The sequence below is a fragment of the Thunnus albacares genome, chromosome 4, assembly GCF_914725855.1.
Source record: "Thunnus albacares chromosome 4, fThuAlb1.1, whole genome shotgun sequence".
Classification (NCBI taxonomy): Eukaryota; Metazoa; Chordata; class Actinopteri; order Scombriformes; family Scombridae; genus Thunnus; species Thunnus albacares.
Window position 1 is genome coordinate 6,489,196 of NC_058109.1, and position 18,194 is coordinate 6,507,389.

At 41.5% G+C, this 18,194-nt stretch overlaps 1 protein-coding gene across 1 annotated transcript in view; it reads left to right on the plus strand.

Annotated features, from left to right (window-relative positions):
• Positions 1-18,194, plus strand: part of pmepa1 (prostate transmembrane protein, androgen induced 1) — a 41,892-nt gene that overhangs the window by 14,623 nt on the left and 9,075 nt on the right. The window contains exons 2-4 of the mRNA XM_044348997.1: positions 13,174-13,328; positions 17,005-17,058; positions 17,208-17,572. Coding sequence (XP_044204932.1) covers positions 13,174-13,328; positions 17,005-17,058; positions 17,208-17,572 — 574 coding nt within the window. The remainder of the gene's footprint in view (positions 1-13,173; positions 13,329-17,004; positions 17,059-17,207; positions 17,573-18,194) is intronic.

The window sequence follows — 18,194 nt, forward strand, 5'->3', positions numbered from 1 at the left end:
GTAAGCAGTCATCACACATTGTATCCAGAGTGTGGATATGAATTACGAACACTATCATAACATCAGAGTCATGTTTATGTCCGCCTGATGAAGTCCAATATTCACTCTCCTTTCAGCTTTGTCATAAACTCCAGCAAATCCAGAGAAAAATATTTAGCTGATAGACGTTCCACTTTCCTCATCGGCTTGTCTCCGGCTTTGTCTGTCGTTCGGCGCTGAGCAGGTAGCGTACAGTAGGTTTACCAGAGCTTGTTCGCCAAAAACAGCTGCCTGATGCTTGGAGAGCGGTGAGACTTAGCTAAAACTAGCTAAAAGAAGCTAAAAAGCAACCCCCTTTTCACATTACATGTAGTCATTTTATTAAATCTAAAATATTGTTGTGTGGAGCTTTCAGTGAGGCTGCGTAGAAGCTGTCGAATGTTCTCACGCACACACATTTTAACACGCAGGCACGCCGTAGATGTTTGTAAGTCATATGTTGACTTGTTTTCCTGCACACATAAACCGTAGCCACAGCTAGATGTGTTTTCAATTCATTATTATTGTTTATGAATGTGCAATTGATTTTTCCCAGACACACACACACACACACACACACACACACACACACACACACACACACAGGGTCAGCCAGACATTCAGAGCGTTCAGACATTGTTGCGTCTAGTCAGGTGTGTGTGTGTGTGTGTTTGTTTGTGTGTGTGTGTGTGTGTGTAAGGACCGGCTGGGCTGGTTTTAGTTTGGCAGCAAAACACTGTTTGGACAGGGACATCATGTCTGGCTTACACACACACACACACACACACACACACACAGACACACTTGATCTGACTCTCACTACCCCATTCACCTTATCTAACACACATACACACACCTGCAGTTTCAGCATTAACAGGTAGCTTTGAATATTTTTTTTACACACAATTCTCTTGATTTTTACCGTCCTCACAAAACAATACTGTCTTCAACTTTTAGAGAATAACTCTCAGCGTGTTCTTCTATCACACTGTGGCTTAATGTGAATGTTATGAATCATCTTAAGACCTTCAACTACAACTGAGGTTTGGGAAGATGGGATTCAAATATCGATTGTGTAATTTTAGAGTGCAAAGTTCTGCACAAATGGATGTATGACACTGAGTCTTGTACAGTTTGTTTATTCTTGCAGCTTTTACAGATTCTTTAGCTGTTTTTTGATGCTAGAAACCAATTATATCTCAGTTTTCAATACGTAAAAAGTCTGAATCCTATATTATTACACTGATAATAGCTGCAACAAGCAATGACGTTAAACTGGATGTTCAACTTAGCAATCAGCCTTAAGTCTAGTCTAGAAGTCCAGCATCTTAAACTGGTGATAGTATGTATACTTTGAACTCCAGAAAATTGTGACAAACCAATAAAGATAAAGATAAATGTCAAAATTATGATATAGATATAGATTTATACACCTCTGCTAAAAGGCACTTTAGCAGTATTTTACAGTGCAGACAGGAGGCACTGAACCAATAACTTCCCCTAACCAACCGGATGAACTGTGAGTGTGTCTGTGTGTGTGTGTGTGTGTGCGCACTCACTGCAGACTGTTAATGATAACTATTATGTCTAGTATCGCTCTGGATCACAGCCATCATATACGGAAACACACACACACACACACACACAGCACTCTGCATGTGACCTCCCCTCTGCGACTCTGTCTGACTTCCCTCTCTCTCTTTCACATTAAAATGAACAGTGTGTGTGTTTGTGTACGTAGGACTGTGTGTGTGCGTGTGTGCGGGGGTGCGAGACGACAGGGGTAGTCTACCTCCTTCTGGCTAGAATTCTAATGAGCAACTCACACACACACACACACACACACACACAGAGCCAGACAAGCAGCTGATAATGAGGTTTGATTTTCATATGTTTCAGACAGAATGCTCTGCAGGTCAGCTAGTACACAGAGGAGCTGTGTGTGTGTGTGTGTGTGTGTGTGTGTGTGTGTGTGTGTGTGTGTGTGTGTGTATTTGATACCTCATTGGGACCTTTTCTGGTATAAACACCAACCTTGTTGGGACCAGTAGTCCTCATGGAGACCAAAGCCAGGTCCTAAAGAGGCAAAACATCATTTCCTGGTTTCCTGGTTAAGGTTAGGGTTTCGGGTTAGGCTGTCCACAATGAATGGAAGTCAATGCAATGTCCTTAAAAGGATAGCTGTGCAAACTTGTGTGTGTGTGTGTGAGTGATTTCTGGTCCTCTTGTATTAGACTTAACAGACTCTCATTTTTTCCATTGTTAACATTAATGACCGTGTGTGTCCATTACAGCATTAGGTGTGTCATTTTGCTTTTTTGTCTGTGTTTTGTCTCCCTCTCATGTTCCCGATGTCAGTACAACCAGACTTCTGTTTCATTTTTTTAAAGCGCAGCCAGACTGCCGTTCGCGGTTACATTAAAAACCACAAATAACACAAACATTTAAATCTCGGTCAATGTGTCACCCTGCCCTGACCCATTATGGGCACGAGCAGACATTCTGATTGTATTTACACACAGCGCATGTTACATTTTCTGTTTTATTTCTGGAGAAGTTTATATTTTTAAGATGTTGGGTCACCACCGTTGTTTTGTTCTCAAAAAATAATATTTCAAAAGCAGAAGCAAAAGACAAAAAAAAAAAAAAAGTTAGGAACATAAATAAACAGTAACTGAATATTGCTAAATATTTGCACCAGCCACTGAGCAGATGTTGCGTCATCTGTCTTACATTTCTGTATTATTTTTATGTCTCAAGTGCTCGGGAGGGAAAAAGATATCTTAAGTTGTTGCAGTTTTAAAATAAATCGCACAAACCTCCAGACAACAGGTGGCAGACAGAGGAAAACTATTATACATACAAATAGTTCTGCAGCAAACTCATTAGTTTCATAATCAGTCCATCTGTTGATTATTAATCAATTAGTCGTTTGGTCTTTAAAATGTTGATAAAATGTAAAATGATAGAAATAAGACAGCATAGCAACTATATAAACTGAATAAAACTGCTTCGAATGTCCTTTTCATAACACTACATCATTCTTATGAGTTAGCATAACAAGCTAAAAAGTAATAATAAGGTAGGATTATTCATTGAGAAACAAAAGCAACTCATTGAAGTTGCTTTGGAGCTTATTATCGACTCCTCGCAACTGTTCCTGAAGCACGTCGCTCTCAAATGAAAGCTGTCGCAAACCGAGATGCCTCGAATGGCTTTGATCAGCTGTTCATTACACAGAGCGCATCCGAAAAGTCTTTTACAGTCAGAAGGTCAGAGGTCACGGCAGCAGTACAACGAGACTCATCCAGGCACAAGTCGCTCTTCGCGCTCGCCGTGTTTCATGTTCGGAATATTATTATTATTTAGTGGACTCGGAGGCTGTGACCTACTGTACTCGCTGTTAGCGTTAGCATAGCTAGCGTTCCAGGTGGGACTCACAGTTTAACACGGGAGTTCCCTGGATTAGCACGCTAAATTTAGACTAATGCTCCACTCTTCTTCTCTTCTACTCATCTACTCTACAGTATTTATTCCACCCATTATCTACTCCCAGTATATTCTCATCTGCTGGTTTTGTTCCCTCTCTTACTTCTATCATGCTTTACTCAAATCTCCTACACTCTTTATCTTTTGTATTTGCTTGCACTCTACTCCTCTATACTCTTGTGTCTTTTTTACTGCATGAATCTTGTTTCATCCTATTCTAATGAGTCTATGCTGAACATTCAAGTTACTTGCAGAAACTCTAGGAAATGAGGAAAAAAAATCCTTTCATCAGGATACAAATGAGCTTGCAGGGAAGCGATTACTATCTCCCTCTGTGCAAAATGTAGTAGAAATTTTGTACATACAGTATGACACCCGATATTAAGTAGATGTACATATAACGTTACGATTGATGCCCTTCCTTCGTGTGTTCTTGATGTCTGACATTCAGCGGTATCTTGTAACCCAGTACCAACATGTGCCAAATCTCTGTCGTGCCAACTGAAATCAAATTTTAGTTGAGCCCAGAACCCATCATGTTGATAACTCTTCAACACGACACACCGTATGTAAAATAACCAGACACGCTGAAATAGCCTGCGTTGATAGGTACGTGGTGATAAAATGTCCCAGGCGTGCGGCGTAGAGCGTTTTTAGGACGTTGTTTAAAAGCGGCACCTCAGGGGTTTTTTTTTTTTTTAAACGGTTATCCACATTTTCTCACCTTTTATAGATCAAACAACTAATCAGTTAATCAAGAAAATAATCCACAGATGAGCAAATAATGAAAATAATGATTTTTGCATGAATGTGCATGAATGTGAATGCAAGTTTTTCAGTTTGCTCTCTAGAAAATTCATTGTGTCATGATATACTGTGTTTCAGTACAGTAACACTGCATTCACTGTGACAGAGTACCTTATCTAAACCTCCCACTGCTGCCACAGTGTGTGTGTGTGTGTGTGTGTGTGTGTGTGCGTGCGTGCGTGCGTGTGTCGTCCCAAACCAGACGTGTAGACGTGTTGGAAATGACGTTTCCTTTTTCAGAACGAAGAGTGGTGAAAGATGAGAGTCAGAAAGGAGACGGATAGAAAGATGAGGAGGGATGATAATTGACCCCCTTACCCCCCCCCCCCCAAAAAACACACGCACACACACACACACGCACACACGTACACACACACACACACGTCCCTCTCCGTTTTCCCACTGTTGAAACCAGCAGTGGGAGTTTTGTGGACCAAAGTTCCCACACTTGTTGGCTGCACCATGACCGTGGCTTCCAAAGTCAATGGAGAGGGTGTGTGTGTGTGTGTGTGTGTGTGTGTGTGAGCGTGTAAGTGTGTGTGTGTGTGTCTATGTGTGTGTGTGTGTGTGTTTGCTTGTGTGTTTGTGTGCCCCCCCCCCCCCCCCCCCCCTCCACTCTTTATAGCCTTTCTCATGGAAATTGGCAAGCAAATTGTGTGCACCTATGACCTATAACTCTCTCTCTCCGACCCCCCCCTCCTCTCTCTCTCTCTCTCTCTCTCTCTCTCTCCCTCACACACACACACACACACACACACTCTCACACATAGACACACACAGCTGTCTGTGCTATTTCTGACTACCCAGACTGTCGAGTCATCCGAGGACTGAGAAAGGGGAGGAGGGAGGAATTAGCAAGCTTCTCTCTCTTCCTGCCCTTTTCTCTTTCCCTTTCTCCCTTTCCTCTCTTTTCATCATTTATTTTTTCTTTTTCTCTCCTCTCTCCTTTTGTTACTCCTATCTCTTTTTTCCCCTCTGTCCTCACTCTATCATTTCCATCCCTATCTTTCTTTCCCTTTAAACATCTTAAACTATCCTTTTTTTTTATCCTCTTGCATATATTTTCTGTCCTACTTTTTTTTTCTACCTTCACCCCCTTCCTTCCTTCCTTCCTTCCTTCCTTCCTTTCCTCCTCCCTCTACTGCGTCCTATCTCCTCCTTCCTTTCCTCTCTTTCCAACTTCTTTCCAACCTCCTCCCTCTTCTCTTCCTACCATATTTCTTCCTCCCGGTCTCTCTCTCTATTCCTTCCTTCCCTCATATCATCCTCTTTTCCACTCCTCCCTTCCCTTCCCACCATCCGCTCTCCTGACCCCCTCCCCACTTCTCTCCCCCCCTCCTCCCTCTCTTCTGTCTGTCTGCTCTCTCTCCGAGCCATCTGACTCGGCAATGACCGCCTGTGACCTTTAGCTGAATGCAGGAGGAGGAGGAGGAGGAGGAGGAGGAGGAGGCAGATAGACGGAGAGCAGGCAGCGGATGACAAATGAGCTAATTGCTTTAGATTAACCATGGAGTGTCTGCCTGCCTGCGAGGCTTACTGCCTCCCCCTGTCTAGACAACACCACAGAGGGAGGGAAGAGCTCAGCGGTCTCTCTCATGCAACATGACTGAGAAGTGAAAATGTTTTAATAGGATGTTTTGTTTTGGTTTTTTTTTTGTTGTTGTTGTTTTCTTCAAAGTTGCACAAGGGAGAACTTGAAAGAAGTGTAACTTCGGCGCAGAGATATTGTGTCAGACGAGGTCAGTAATCTGCCCACAAGCAGGAGATGGATATTAAAGGGGCACGACAACAATTTACTGTTGCACTTGTATAAAGTTTACAAAGAGTGATGAGTAATTAGTGAAGAGTCATTATTGATTAATGTACCAATTATTTATTGTTTAATCTAAAAAATGTCAAAAAGTAATGACTGTTCATACATTTCCAATAACCATTTTTATTTATAACCATATAAGAAGTTCAGATTATTTTTCTTTTGATCGACTAAATGATTAATCGACTAATCGTTTCAGCTCGAGTCAAAACTGTTGTGGTAGAGGCAGAGATATCCTGACTTTTAAAGTTCCTATCATGGGTCAAGCTCCAAAAACTCTACATCCTACACTTCCCATAATGCAACCTGATAAAGTTTCCTCCAATCCTCATCTCATATCTCTCATACTTTCAACTCCAGTCTTGTAACAAGGTTTCTGTGAGAAATTTGTAGTCTCCAAACCCAAACTGAGACAAGCCAGTAAAATTGTTGCAGTGCCCCTTTTAACTCACTCAGTAAGTCGTGTATTAACCAGAGAGGAAAAGATTTAAAGTTGGTGAGTCAGCTGTCTCTGGAAGGTGCAAAGGACAGATATCAGTCCCAAGTTTCTATTGGCCACTCCAGTTTTTCTATAAGTGTCCGAACCACCAGCAGAATGTAATACGAGACCTTCACACAAGACTTTAATAGTAAGAGAAGACTATAAAGCCAAATAATTGACTTTTTCAAGTCTTCTGAAAAATGATCTGTGGATGGAGAGATGGCTTTGACTTCTAATCTCAGTACTTCTGGATATAAAACAACATGAGAACAATGATGCGGGTTGAGTGCAGTTTGTAAAAGGAGGAGTATGAAAGCTGTGAATTCAGTATTTTGTTGTTGTTGTTTGACACGTAGGATCATACATATGAACATGTCGCTGAGATCCTGGAGTTTATGCGCCTCTGCCAGTTACCCAGAAACCCATTTTTGGCATACTGAAAAAAAAAAAAAAACGCGCTATTGTGTATCCTTGTTGAAGTGTGTTAAGGCCTTAAGGATGTTTTTCACTGGTGTATCTGCACAACACATTTGTTTTGACAGTGTAAGAATAATGTTGTCATGCCAAAAAAAAGCTTCGGAAACTGAAAGGAAGTAGTGACGGAGGAAAAGAGAAAGAAAATAAAGCACATTTGTATTTATTTTTATATGTATTTAAAGCTACGCATGAAAACTGGGGGGAAAAAAAGACCAAAACATGTTTTTCTGCTTGGCTGAAACGGAAAAAAAAAAAATAGTGGATCAATATTATGTAATCTTGTTACACCGTCTTTTGGAAATGTACTTCTAATGTGCAAAAAAAAAAAAACATGTGGATGGAAACATCACATGAGAGACCGATTTTCCTGTCAGCGTGCAGAATGGAAGGAGTGAGAGAGACGGGAGAGGAGAGGAGAGGAGAGGAGAGGAAAGAGGGAACGAAAGACGAGGAAGAGGCAACAGAGAGAAAAAGGGAAAGCGTGAAAAACGAGAGAGGACAAGAACGAGGAGGGAGGAGCGGCAGTCTGCTGACTGATCCGCTGACCTCCCCATTTGGGGGCTGACAAGTTGCACTGCAGGCTGGGAGACACACACACACACACACACACACACACACACACACACACACACACAGTCAGCTGCTCAGTGTGTTTTTATAGCAATAGCAAGTATTTTTCTTTGAATTATGACTCATCAAATCCAAGAAGCTGAATGGAAACAGCCCTTCATTTCCTCAGTATTGCAACACACCTGTCACATGCTGCGTTCACTGAAGCATTAACTAATAAAAATAGTCATTAATTCAAAGTGTAATTACTCGTCAAAGCACGTACGACTCTAAAACCCCGACGAAATATATAATAAAAGCGGCCCACGTTGTAACTTATGTATGAATGAAATAACATCTTTAAGCAGACGCGGTGATGCGGCGGGGCACGGAGTTATTGTGTTGTAATCATCGCTGGAACGGACCCATCGTTTACTGTGTGTCACTAGTTCCTGCTGTGCTTCTTCCTGCTGCGACAAGTCTAAATGTCATTCTGAAAGCAAAACAACGTGTAAAAGTCAGACAGATTTTTGAAAGAAAGAAAGAAAGACAGAAAAAATGCAACCAGAAATGGTGATTCACAACAAGCACAACACTTGGATTAATTCCAAAACGTGACAGTAAACTGAATGTCTTTGGGTTGTGAACTGTTGATCGAGACAAAACAAGACATTTTAGGTTGCACGCTGGGATTTGAGTAACAGTGATCGACATTTTCACCAGACATTTTATAGACTGAACGACTAATCGGTTTATCGAGAAAATAAATGACTGATGAATGATCAATCGATAATAAAAAGAATCATTTTATTACTCACTCTTTTCATCACTTAATTCCACAGTATTGTTATGTTTTGATAAAAAATACAGTCAGTTTTTTATAACATAACAATGACTAATCGAACTGCTGCACTGTCTGTCTGTGTATTAATTTGTCATAATTTCAGGAAAGAGAAGAGAAGAGAGGCTTTGTTACGTTTTGAGTTTGAAAAGACAGAAGAACATAGAAAGGAAGAAAGAAAGAAAAAGAAAGAAAGGGAAGGAAGAAAGAGTGTTTTAACTGAAAGACGGAGTTCACTGCCAGCTGACCAAACAGAGAGACAGACAAGCTGTCAGCAGGCAGTGTGCCCACACACACACACACACACACACACACATATACACACTATCAGATCATGGTCACTTTTGGGGACATTACATAGACTTACATTAATTTCCTGGAGACTCACCCAAACCATAACCACTACTTTTCTAACCCAAACCCTTACCCTAACCTCAACCGCTGACCCAAAAATCTCATTTTTCCCATACTGGGGACACGGCTTTTGTCCCCAGTCGGAAAAGCCACTTAACCGGTCTTTAGTCTGAAATTTGTCCCCAAAAGTAGCCACTGACAGACCACACACACACACACACACACACACACACACACACAGATGGCAGGGCTGGCATCACGGTGCGTTCAAGTGTCTGTTTCTTGCTTTTTTTTTTTTTTTTACAATAACAGTTTTCTTTAATAAGCAGAGGAATGTGAGTGTTTACGTTGAATTATTTTACCGTGTATGTTTTTGTTCTTTCCTCACATTTCTCCAACCTCCCCTCACTCCCTTTCCCTCCTTCCCTTCTTCCTTCACTCCATCCTTTCCACTTTTCTTTCTTTCTTCCTTTCTTTAATTAAGATATCGAGTTGAAATACTGATATTCTAATAACTCAAATATTCTAAAATCAAAAGTAGAAGTAGAAGAAAAGTGGAAGTGACGACCATGTGACCGATGAACTCAATAACTGAAGTTTACTCATACTCAGTGTGTGTATGTGTGTGTGTGTGTGTGTGTGTGTATGAGTGTGCGTGCGTGGGTCATGCTAGCTAAGCAGCAGTTCACACATTAACCCTCACGTATCACAGCTGAAAATAGACGCAGTCACTGTGAAATCAAATCTCCCGTCTCACTCCCAATACCTCCTCACTGATCGGACTTATTTTTATGTTAATTTCACACTCTATTAGTATTTGACATATTTTCTGTATTTCCACACATATGGAAATACCGATACATACGCAGCCTTCGTCTCGGGTCGTTCTGTGCATCCTCGTACGGCTGCGACCGCAACATTTCTGATAAACATGTTGTAATGCTCTTTATATTCTATTTTTACCTTTATTTCCCCTTCCCCCCCCCACTTTCTTTTTAAATATTTTGGAGTGACAGGTCTGTTTGGCAGCTTAGAAGACAACACAAACAGTTTCTCATCTTGCTGCTTCATGGAGGATTGAAGCTGTATACTGTATAAATATTCACACTTGATTTTTCATATTCTTTAATGAGAAGTTCAAGCTTCAATCTCTGCCCTCCCTTCCCCTCTCACCCCCCCCCCCCCCCCCCCCCCCCCCCGTCTCTGTCTCATCATTATTCTGCCCAGCCCTCTGACCCATCTGTCTCTCCCAGACGCTCCCACCACTCCCCCTCTTTTTCTCTCCCTGCTCTCTGTCTCTTTTCCTCCCCCCCCACCCCCCCTCCTCCTCCTCCTCCTCCCTCACATTGACCCCTTTTGTTCACAGCTATTTGGTGGTAGTTGGGGGGTTGGGGTTGGTGGGGGTGGGGGGGTGCAGCAGGGGTATGGTCAGCTGTTTCCTCAATGTGTGTGTGTGTCTGGACAGTGTGGGAATGCGCGTGAGAAAAAGTAGGAGACAAAGCTGGGTCCAGCCTCAGAGTGCGTGTGTCAGCCGGCGAGGACACACACACACACACACACATACACGCGTGCGGTGTCGGAGCATCCGCGGGACATGTAGTTCGGGAGTGTCGCTGCAGCTGGGGAAGTTTTCTTTTAGTTTCTTTTATTTTTTTTTGTTGTTTTCGGTTGTAGTTCTGAGCTCGTTAACTGACTCGCTTGGGGAGAAGATTTTCAGGTTGTAATCACTGGAATACAAAAATCTGTGAGAGGAAAAAAAGTCTTGTAGAGCAAAAGGGACTATGCAGCCTTCATCAGGGAGTCACAACCATGACAACTGTGTTCAGACGCAACTGTGTGGTGAGTTCCTCATCTCGTCTCTTGGTCGGTTGGCACATTTTGGCTTTAATTTGCTTCTGTGTGTTGATTTGTTTGATGCAGCAAGGATGGATGCTGTTGCTAACGTTCTGCAGCTTGCAGAAGTAAATGTATGTTTAAATGTTTGTTGTTTAGTCCTGTAGAGTCGTCTTAAACAATCAGTCAATTAAGTGATTAGTTGACAGGAAACAAGCTATTTTAATGAACTGTTTAAGTCATTTATCAAACAAAAATGCCAAAAGTTCTTCGGTTTCAGCTTCTCAAATGAATATCTTTAGGTTTTTAACTGTTGAATCAGTCACCTTGGGCGACTTTTGGCTCGCCTGATTGTAAAAATCCCTTTTTTATTTGATTATAATGCTGTCAGAAACACTACTAATCCATCGCTAAACGCTCTTCGGGTTTCTCGTTCGCTAATAAGCCATCAAAGCTGCAGAAAATCTCCGTTAGTGAGTCATTAAGACACTCGTTTTAACAGTGATTCATCAGGTCTGCGGTTGTAATGATAAATAAGTTGTTGGATGTTGGACCACATTCTCTGCAGCTCTTTGCCAGAAGGTGATGGGGTCACTCTGTCTCTTGGAGCAGTTCCACTGATGATCTAAAGCTAAAAAGACAAAGACTGATCTATAATCATTAGTGAATTGGTCTTTAACTCTTAATAAGAACCATCAGTCACAACTTATAAAGTCTTTTTAAAGAGTGTGTTAAAGAAAAGAAAGCGTGCCTCGAATATATTGACTCTAGATATTTGGAAAATATGGTTTTGGCTGCTCAGCTCTTTTGGAAGATTGACAACAATTGTTGGGAGCTCTAGTTCTGCTCTAATAGTCGAGTTGGAGTTTGCTGTAAAATGTATTTATATGTCAGGAATCAAGTGGTTTTGTAGAGTTGTGTTCTATTCAGAAACTGGAGTTGGGTGGTAAAAAAACACTGCAGTGAAGGTGACGTTCAACCAGCCGTCAGTCAGACGTTTCCTTCTGTTGTGTGACTAAAAGCCTCTCTGACTGTTGATGCTGCTTGACCTGAGTGAGATATTTTGTGTATGAGTGTGTGTGTGTGTGTGTGTGTGTGTGTGTGTGTGTGTGACCCGGTCTACAATGTTTGTCAAGTCAGCCTAAACCGCCTTTGTTTTAAAAACGATCGTAGGCTTCAGAGGTCGTTAAATAAACCGGTTAAACCAGTTCAATAAACCGGTTTGATGAGAATCATGTGTGTGTGTGGTTGAAATTCATAAAAGCTTATGAATGAGTTACTGCAGTCAGCTGACTCTGTCTCTGCGTCTCTTTATGCGTTGTAATGGTTAGCTGGTCAGAAGGACACATAACAGGGCTGTGAGAACTGGTGTGAACTGTCTGGAAACCAGTCTGCAGTCTACGTGTGTGTGTGTGTGTGTGTGTGTGTGTGTGTGTGTGTGTGTGTGTGTGTGTGTGTGTGTGTGTGCTGTCTGCAGGCTACTTTATGTTCTTCTGTCTGACTTGGCCCTGACCTATGCCTGCTCACTGTGAGAAAAATGTGTGTGTGTGTGTGTGTGGTAGTGTGTGTGTGTGTGGTGGTAGAAGTGGGGGGTTAGAGCAGACTGTCTCTAAACAAAGCTAGCCCTGTCTGTCTGGTCTGGCTGTACGTATGTGTGTGTATGTGTGTGTATGTGTGTGTGTGTGTGACCTCTACATAAGGACTACATCTCTGTCTGGACTCTGTCTGAAAACCCTTTTTTCTGTCTCACAAGACAGAAACATACAGAGACCTTGCGGTATTTACATTTCACAGTTTATTCATTTAGAGTCAGACAGCATTTTATGAGTAAACTGCCGCTTTAAGAGACACTTAAAGTCTCTGTGAATATATGAACTGTTTTCTCATTTCCTTTATATGTTTAATTATGTCATTTTATTTCTTTTTATCAACAAATCCAAAGAGAAACAGCACATTTATAAAGTACTGAAACGATTTACTCTTTATTTAGATCACCATTAGCTTCCATAAATTGGTTGCTGGTCGTCCTGAGGTCCACAAAGCAACAGTGACAATAAAATAAACAACTGTTATAACCAAATATCAAGATCAGAATCTATCAAAAAAGTTCATAAACCACAATAACAAAAAGTAGCAGCAGGTTTTGTTTTAGTGACTTTCTGAAAGAAAATCTACTTTGTTGTGTTTTATGTTTGTAGGAAGCAGATTGCAGGCACTTCTTCACTAAACAAGTGTGATGTATTACGTCAAATGTCATTTAGCACGACATCTTTTCATGAGACTCTCCCTAAATCTGTTAAAAATCTGCATCATCTGTAGCCGAGATAACCACAGTGACATAAGTATGACATCATCAGGGTAATCTTCTCTTGTTTTGTCGAAGCTCCTCCAGAAGCTACAGAAGACATAATACGACTGTGTTCCCAGGCTGAGTGGTACTCCTCGTAACAAGTGAACTGATTGTTATGTGTGTGTGTGTGTGTGTGTGTGTGTGTGTGTGTGTTGTTGCAGCCCAGCTGGAGTTCGTCCAGATCCTGGTGATCGTGGTGGTGATGATGGTGATGGTGGTGGTCATCACCTGCCTGCTGAATCACTACCGCCTATCAGCACGTTCCCTCCTATCCAGACATGCCCCGACACGCAGGAGACACCTGCCGCTGGCCAACGTAAGTCAAACACCACGTTTACACCATTGACCGTCTAGATGTATGCATCCACACTGCTTCATATCTGACCTTTGACATCTGACCTAACCCAAAAGTCACAAGTGATCCGTTTGCTTCCGTGTTTTTCATGTGACGGTACTGTTTTCTGGTCGCCGGGTGAGATCAGGTTCAGCTGTGGAACTCAACTTCCTTCAGACTCACACAAGCTACTCAGTGTCGGTTTCAGTTTTTGTCAGACTTGAGACTAAATTATTTTGACTACGCGGATGCATCTTCTCCTTTCTACGGAAACAAGGTTTCTTGTTCACATGACATTTAAGAAATCAGATTAGTGTTCAGCTCTTCAGCCTCCTCTCACATTAAAATAAAATAAAAAAATGCTTTGTGCTTTCAGGGTACTTTACTGGAGGTCAAGTCAGTTTATTTACTGAGCACTTTTTAAAACAACAGTACAATTAAATGATTTGATTTCAAAAAGAAATTAGATAGTTGGGTACGTTTACACCTGATTTTTTCTGTGGGTAAGTGTGAGCAGGAAGCTGTCTGATGATTTGTGGCCTGAGTTTTAAGAATGGGTGGCTAAATAATTACAGTGAAATACTCGCCAGAGGAGTTCTGCCTATTGAGAAGTAACAAAAGCTTTACCAAACTTAAGATGAGGTGAAAAGACAGATAAATATCACATCTAGAACAAGTTTTCATAGTAGACTTTTATGCAGGAAAATAAAGCAGGATGTAACAGAAGCATGTATGAAGTCAAAAACACTTTAACTGCAATATTATGTTAGTTAATTGGCTAAATTATCTCTATGTAAACATATAAAATAACATTAGATCCATTATGTAGAGCAAATATTCCATATATAATCCAACTAGTGACAAAATGAATTAAAACTTTGTGAGTAAAAAAATACGAAATATATGTAGTTCAGCATGAAAACAGAAGATTTATACAAATTATAACAAAAAAGACAAAACAAAACTATAAGTATATGTTGACTTTATGTTGTGATTATAGTTATTCATCCTCGTTAAACAGACCGTGTGCTGCGCGGGCTGAAGAAACGAGCGAGGAGACTTTTTAATGAAAGACAGAATCACGAGGGAAAACACAGTTTGAAGAGCGCTGACTGACAGCATGTGATCACAGTGATTAAACGCTGCTGCGGGCTAATGCTAACGCACTGACTCACTTCTTCATCAAGGGCCACAGTAGCTTGCAATGACTATTTCAAGGAACACACACACACACACACACACACACACACAGACGCAGACTTACACCTGAGGCTTCTGCAAACATATGACTTCACTTGTGCTCCCTGAATCACTACTCTCTGTGTGTGTGAGTGTGAGTGTGTGTGTGTGTGTGTGGCTCCGGTCTTTAAGTAAGATATGAGTAAATGATGAAGCACACAAAGATCTCCTGATAAGCTCAGGGGAGTCATTGTCCTTGTTAATTTAGATTAGACACACATGCGGTCAGACATTCAGAAAAAGTATCACCAGAGAACGAAAAACCTGCACAGAAGTTGGAAAAGTTACAGAAGTGAAGAGCTGCTGTTGCGAGTTTTGACCCTGAAGGCATCAAGACACAAACGTGTTGACTGGCGGGAAGAAATCAGTCCAAGTTCATCACTTAGTGGATCGTCCAGTCAGTTTTAGATTCAAGCAGACTGATGATACTTGATAGGAGCCACCAGTTGTTAACTAGATGAAACTTTATTAATCTACGTGAGAAAATTGGGCCAGCAGCAGCAGAAAGTTATGAGATTGATTTGTGTGTGTTTTTGTGTGTATGTATGCTGTTTGCTGGCTTTTTGGAACTGTTTGATTGATCTATTGTTCTGTTCTTCTCAGATTTTTATTTCTGTATGTTAAAATATAAATAAGAACAATCTGATAAACAAAGATTAAAAAATGATGAAAAAATGAATTAAACGTTTTAAAGATATTGCAATATAAGCAGAAATAAGAGCTGCATGAGTCACTGAGACCTAAATACAAGACTGTGGAAAAAAAAGGCATTGTAGCAGTGAGTGTGTGCTGTGCACCACTGGAGCCCTCTAGTGGATGAATATTAACCAAACAGTAAAATGTACATGCTGCTGCATGTTCTAAATCTAGCAGTGTTTTGGATGTATTCAGTTGTCCCACTGTGCAGCAAATGAACTTAACAGCTACTCACAGCTAGAAAAAAAACGGTCAAACTGTTCTACAGCTGCTAAGAAACAGGAAGCACCCAACCGATTCTGCAAATTTATCAAGTTTAGCACCCATTCCTCATCAACCACAGCCTGTCCCAAACAATTTGGCAGATAATGCTTTTAACATACTAAGTCTAGCTTTATTAAACATGGGGTCTTTGGCAGGGAAAACATTTTTAATCAATAATTTTACTATCAAGCACAATCTTGATTTCATGTTTTTACCTGAAACGTTAGACCGAGATAACAGTGCAGCTGTTCTCATTGAGTCCAACTCCTCTCAACTTTATGAGTGAAGCTAGAAGTGCATGTGAGAGGAGGTGGAGTGGCCGTTTTGTTTAATGACTCCCTCCAATGTGAGCAGATATCTTATGGAAATTTTGCCTCTTTTGAATATGTGGTGCTTCAGTTGAATTCTTCTTCTGTTCCTAAATATCTACAGGCCACCTCAATACCGTGCAACTTTTTCTGATGACTTTGCTGAACTGCTGTCTGTAATCTATATCGACTCTGACTGTGTAGTTGTTGTCAGTGATTTTAAGACAACCACCAGGAGAGAGGGACTAAAGACCTGTGCTGTGTTCTTGATAACTATGGATCGACTCAGCATGTGACACACAACAAGGGTCTGAACATTTCTAAGGTCGTGGTGACTGTTGTTGCTCTCTCTGTGCTATCACCATGCACACAAACGTTCAAACAGCAGTAACTGAAAACATATCACTGGGTTTGCATCAGCGGCATCTTAACACAGCTCTGATACGTGTTGCCCCTCGGCAGCCAATCAGAACAGAGTGGGCTCATCAGTAGGCGGGCCTTAAAGAGACAGGAGCTAAAACTGCCTGTTAGAGACAGAGGCTGAACCGAGGGGCTGCATAGAGGGCTATTGTAAGATAAATAAGGAGTTTTTTTTGAACTGTGAATCATGCAAAGCTACACGAATGGAGTCCCAAAATAAAATTATAGAGCTGGAAATGAGCACATTAAACACAGAGAGTGGAAGAATCTCAGTATTAGTATTACTGGATCTCAGTACTGCATTCAACACAGTCGACCACAACGTATTACTACACAGACTGGAAAACTGGGTGGCACTTTCTGGTACAGTACTAAACTGGTATGAATCCTACACTTTGTGTCTGTAGGTAACCACACATCTGAGTGGACAAAGGTCAGCACTCAGCTTCAATCAGTAATGTTAAAAACCACAATCCAAGCCAGGAATCTTGGTGTAGTCATGGACTCAGGACCTCAGGACCTGGATTTCAACAGCCACATTATTACTACCACCTTAAGAAAATATCAAGGGTTAAAGGACTCATGTCTCAGTAGGATTTGGAAAAACTTGTCCACGCGTTTGTCTGTGGACAATTTGTTTAAATAGAAGTAAAATTACACAATAATAAAAATCAACTCAAGTAGGTGAATTAATACAAGTGATTAAGGCATTTATTCTCTCTGTCTGACAGGAGGGAGGTCTGTGGTCTTCTGAGAGTACGGGAACAAGCAGTGGTCTGAATGAGGTGAGTTTTACTTAAACCTAGCATGTAGCGTCAGTTTTATTTAACTAAAAATCAGAAAAACTTACCAAGAACCAAGATTATGAATGTTATGTAAACATAAATGTTACACAGTGTGACTCAGCAGTAATTTAAAGTCATTCCTCACGCAGCACCAGGTGTATAACCCCCGCGCCCCGGACCGAGGGGTCCCCTCATCCTACCTACAGCGGGAGCCTCATCACGCCCAGCCGCAACCCCAACCTCCTCTCCAGTCCCAACGCTTCCAGCACACATACGCCCCGAGTCGCTTCCAGCCGACGTATCCCTACCTGCCCCAGAGCCTCATCGATCTCCCCCCAACCATCTCCCTCTCAGACGGGGAGGAGCCCCCGCCGTACCAGGGACCCTGCACCCTGCAGCTCAGAGACCCGGAGCAACAGATGGAGCTGAACCGCGAGTCGGTCAGAGCCCCGCCCAACCGAACAGTGTTCGACTCCCACCCCCTCGACCCATCCAACTCCTGTCTGCAAGCCAGGTAACTACAAACAAGATGTCTGGATCACCACCACTGTTCCCTATATAATGAAAACTCAAACATTAATGAACAAGTTGAACCAACTACTTTTTAAAATTAATCTCATGCCCCTTTTTGACCGAATAGTTCCAGGAAATAAAAGTCCCCTCCATATCAGGAAAAAAGGTGATGTGATGATGATGATAATGTATGATGTTTGAGATGCAATTTTCACACAAGAAACACCAACTTGGTGTCAACAACAACCATTTTATTAACTGTGACTTCAGTGTTTTAAATGGATTTTCTGAATGACAAAGGAGGAAATGCAGAGGAGGAAAAAGAGACAGAAAACTTCAGCAAGCCTGTCTCCACCATAGATGATCTGCTGATGGTTTTATGGTTATTTCTGTTCCAGTATATAACTGCAAATAGAAAATACATTTCCTACTTCTATCTGTCTTGATTACTGCCCTCTCTCACCCTCTGTCTCTTGTTCGCATACACTCTCTCTCTCTCTCTCTCTCTCTCTCTCTTTAATTCACTTTTTATAGACTCATCTAGTTACAAGCATTGTTTACTTTCTGCGTGAATGAAGCTGTATAAAAGTTTTAGCAGCTGCTGCACAGCCATTAGAGAGTAC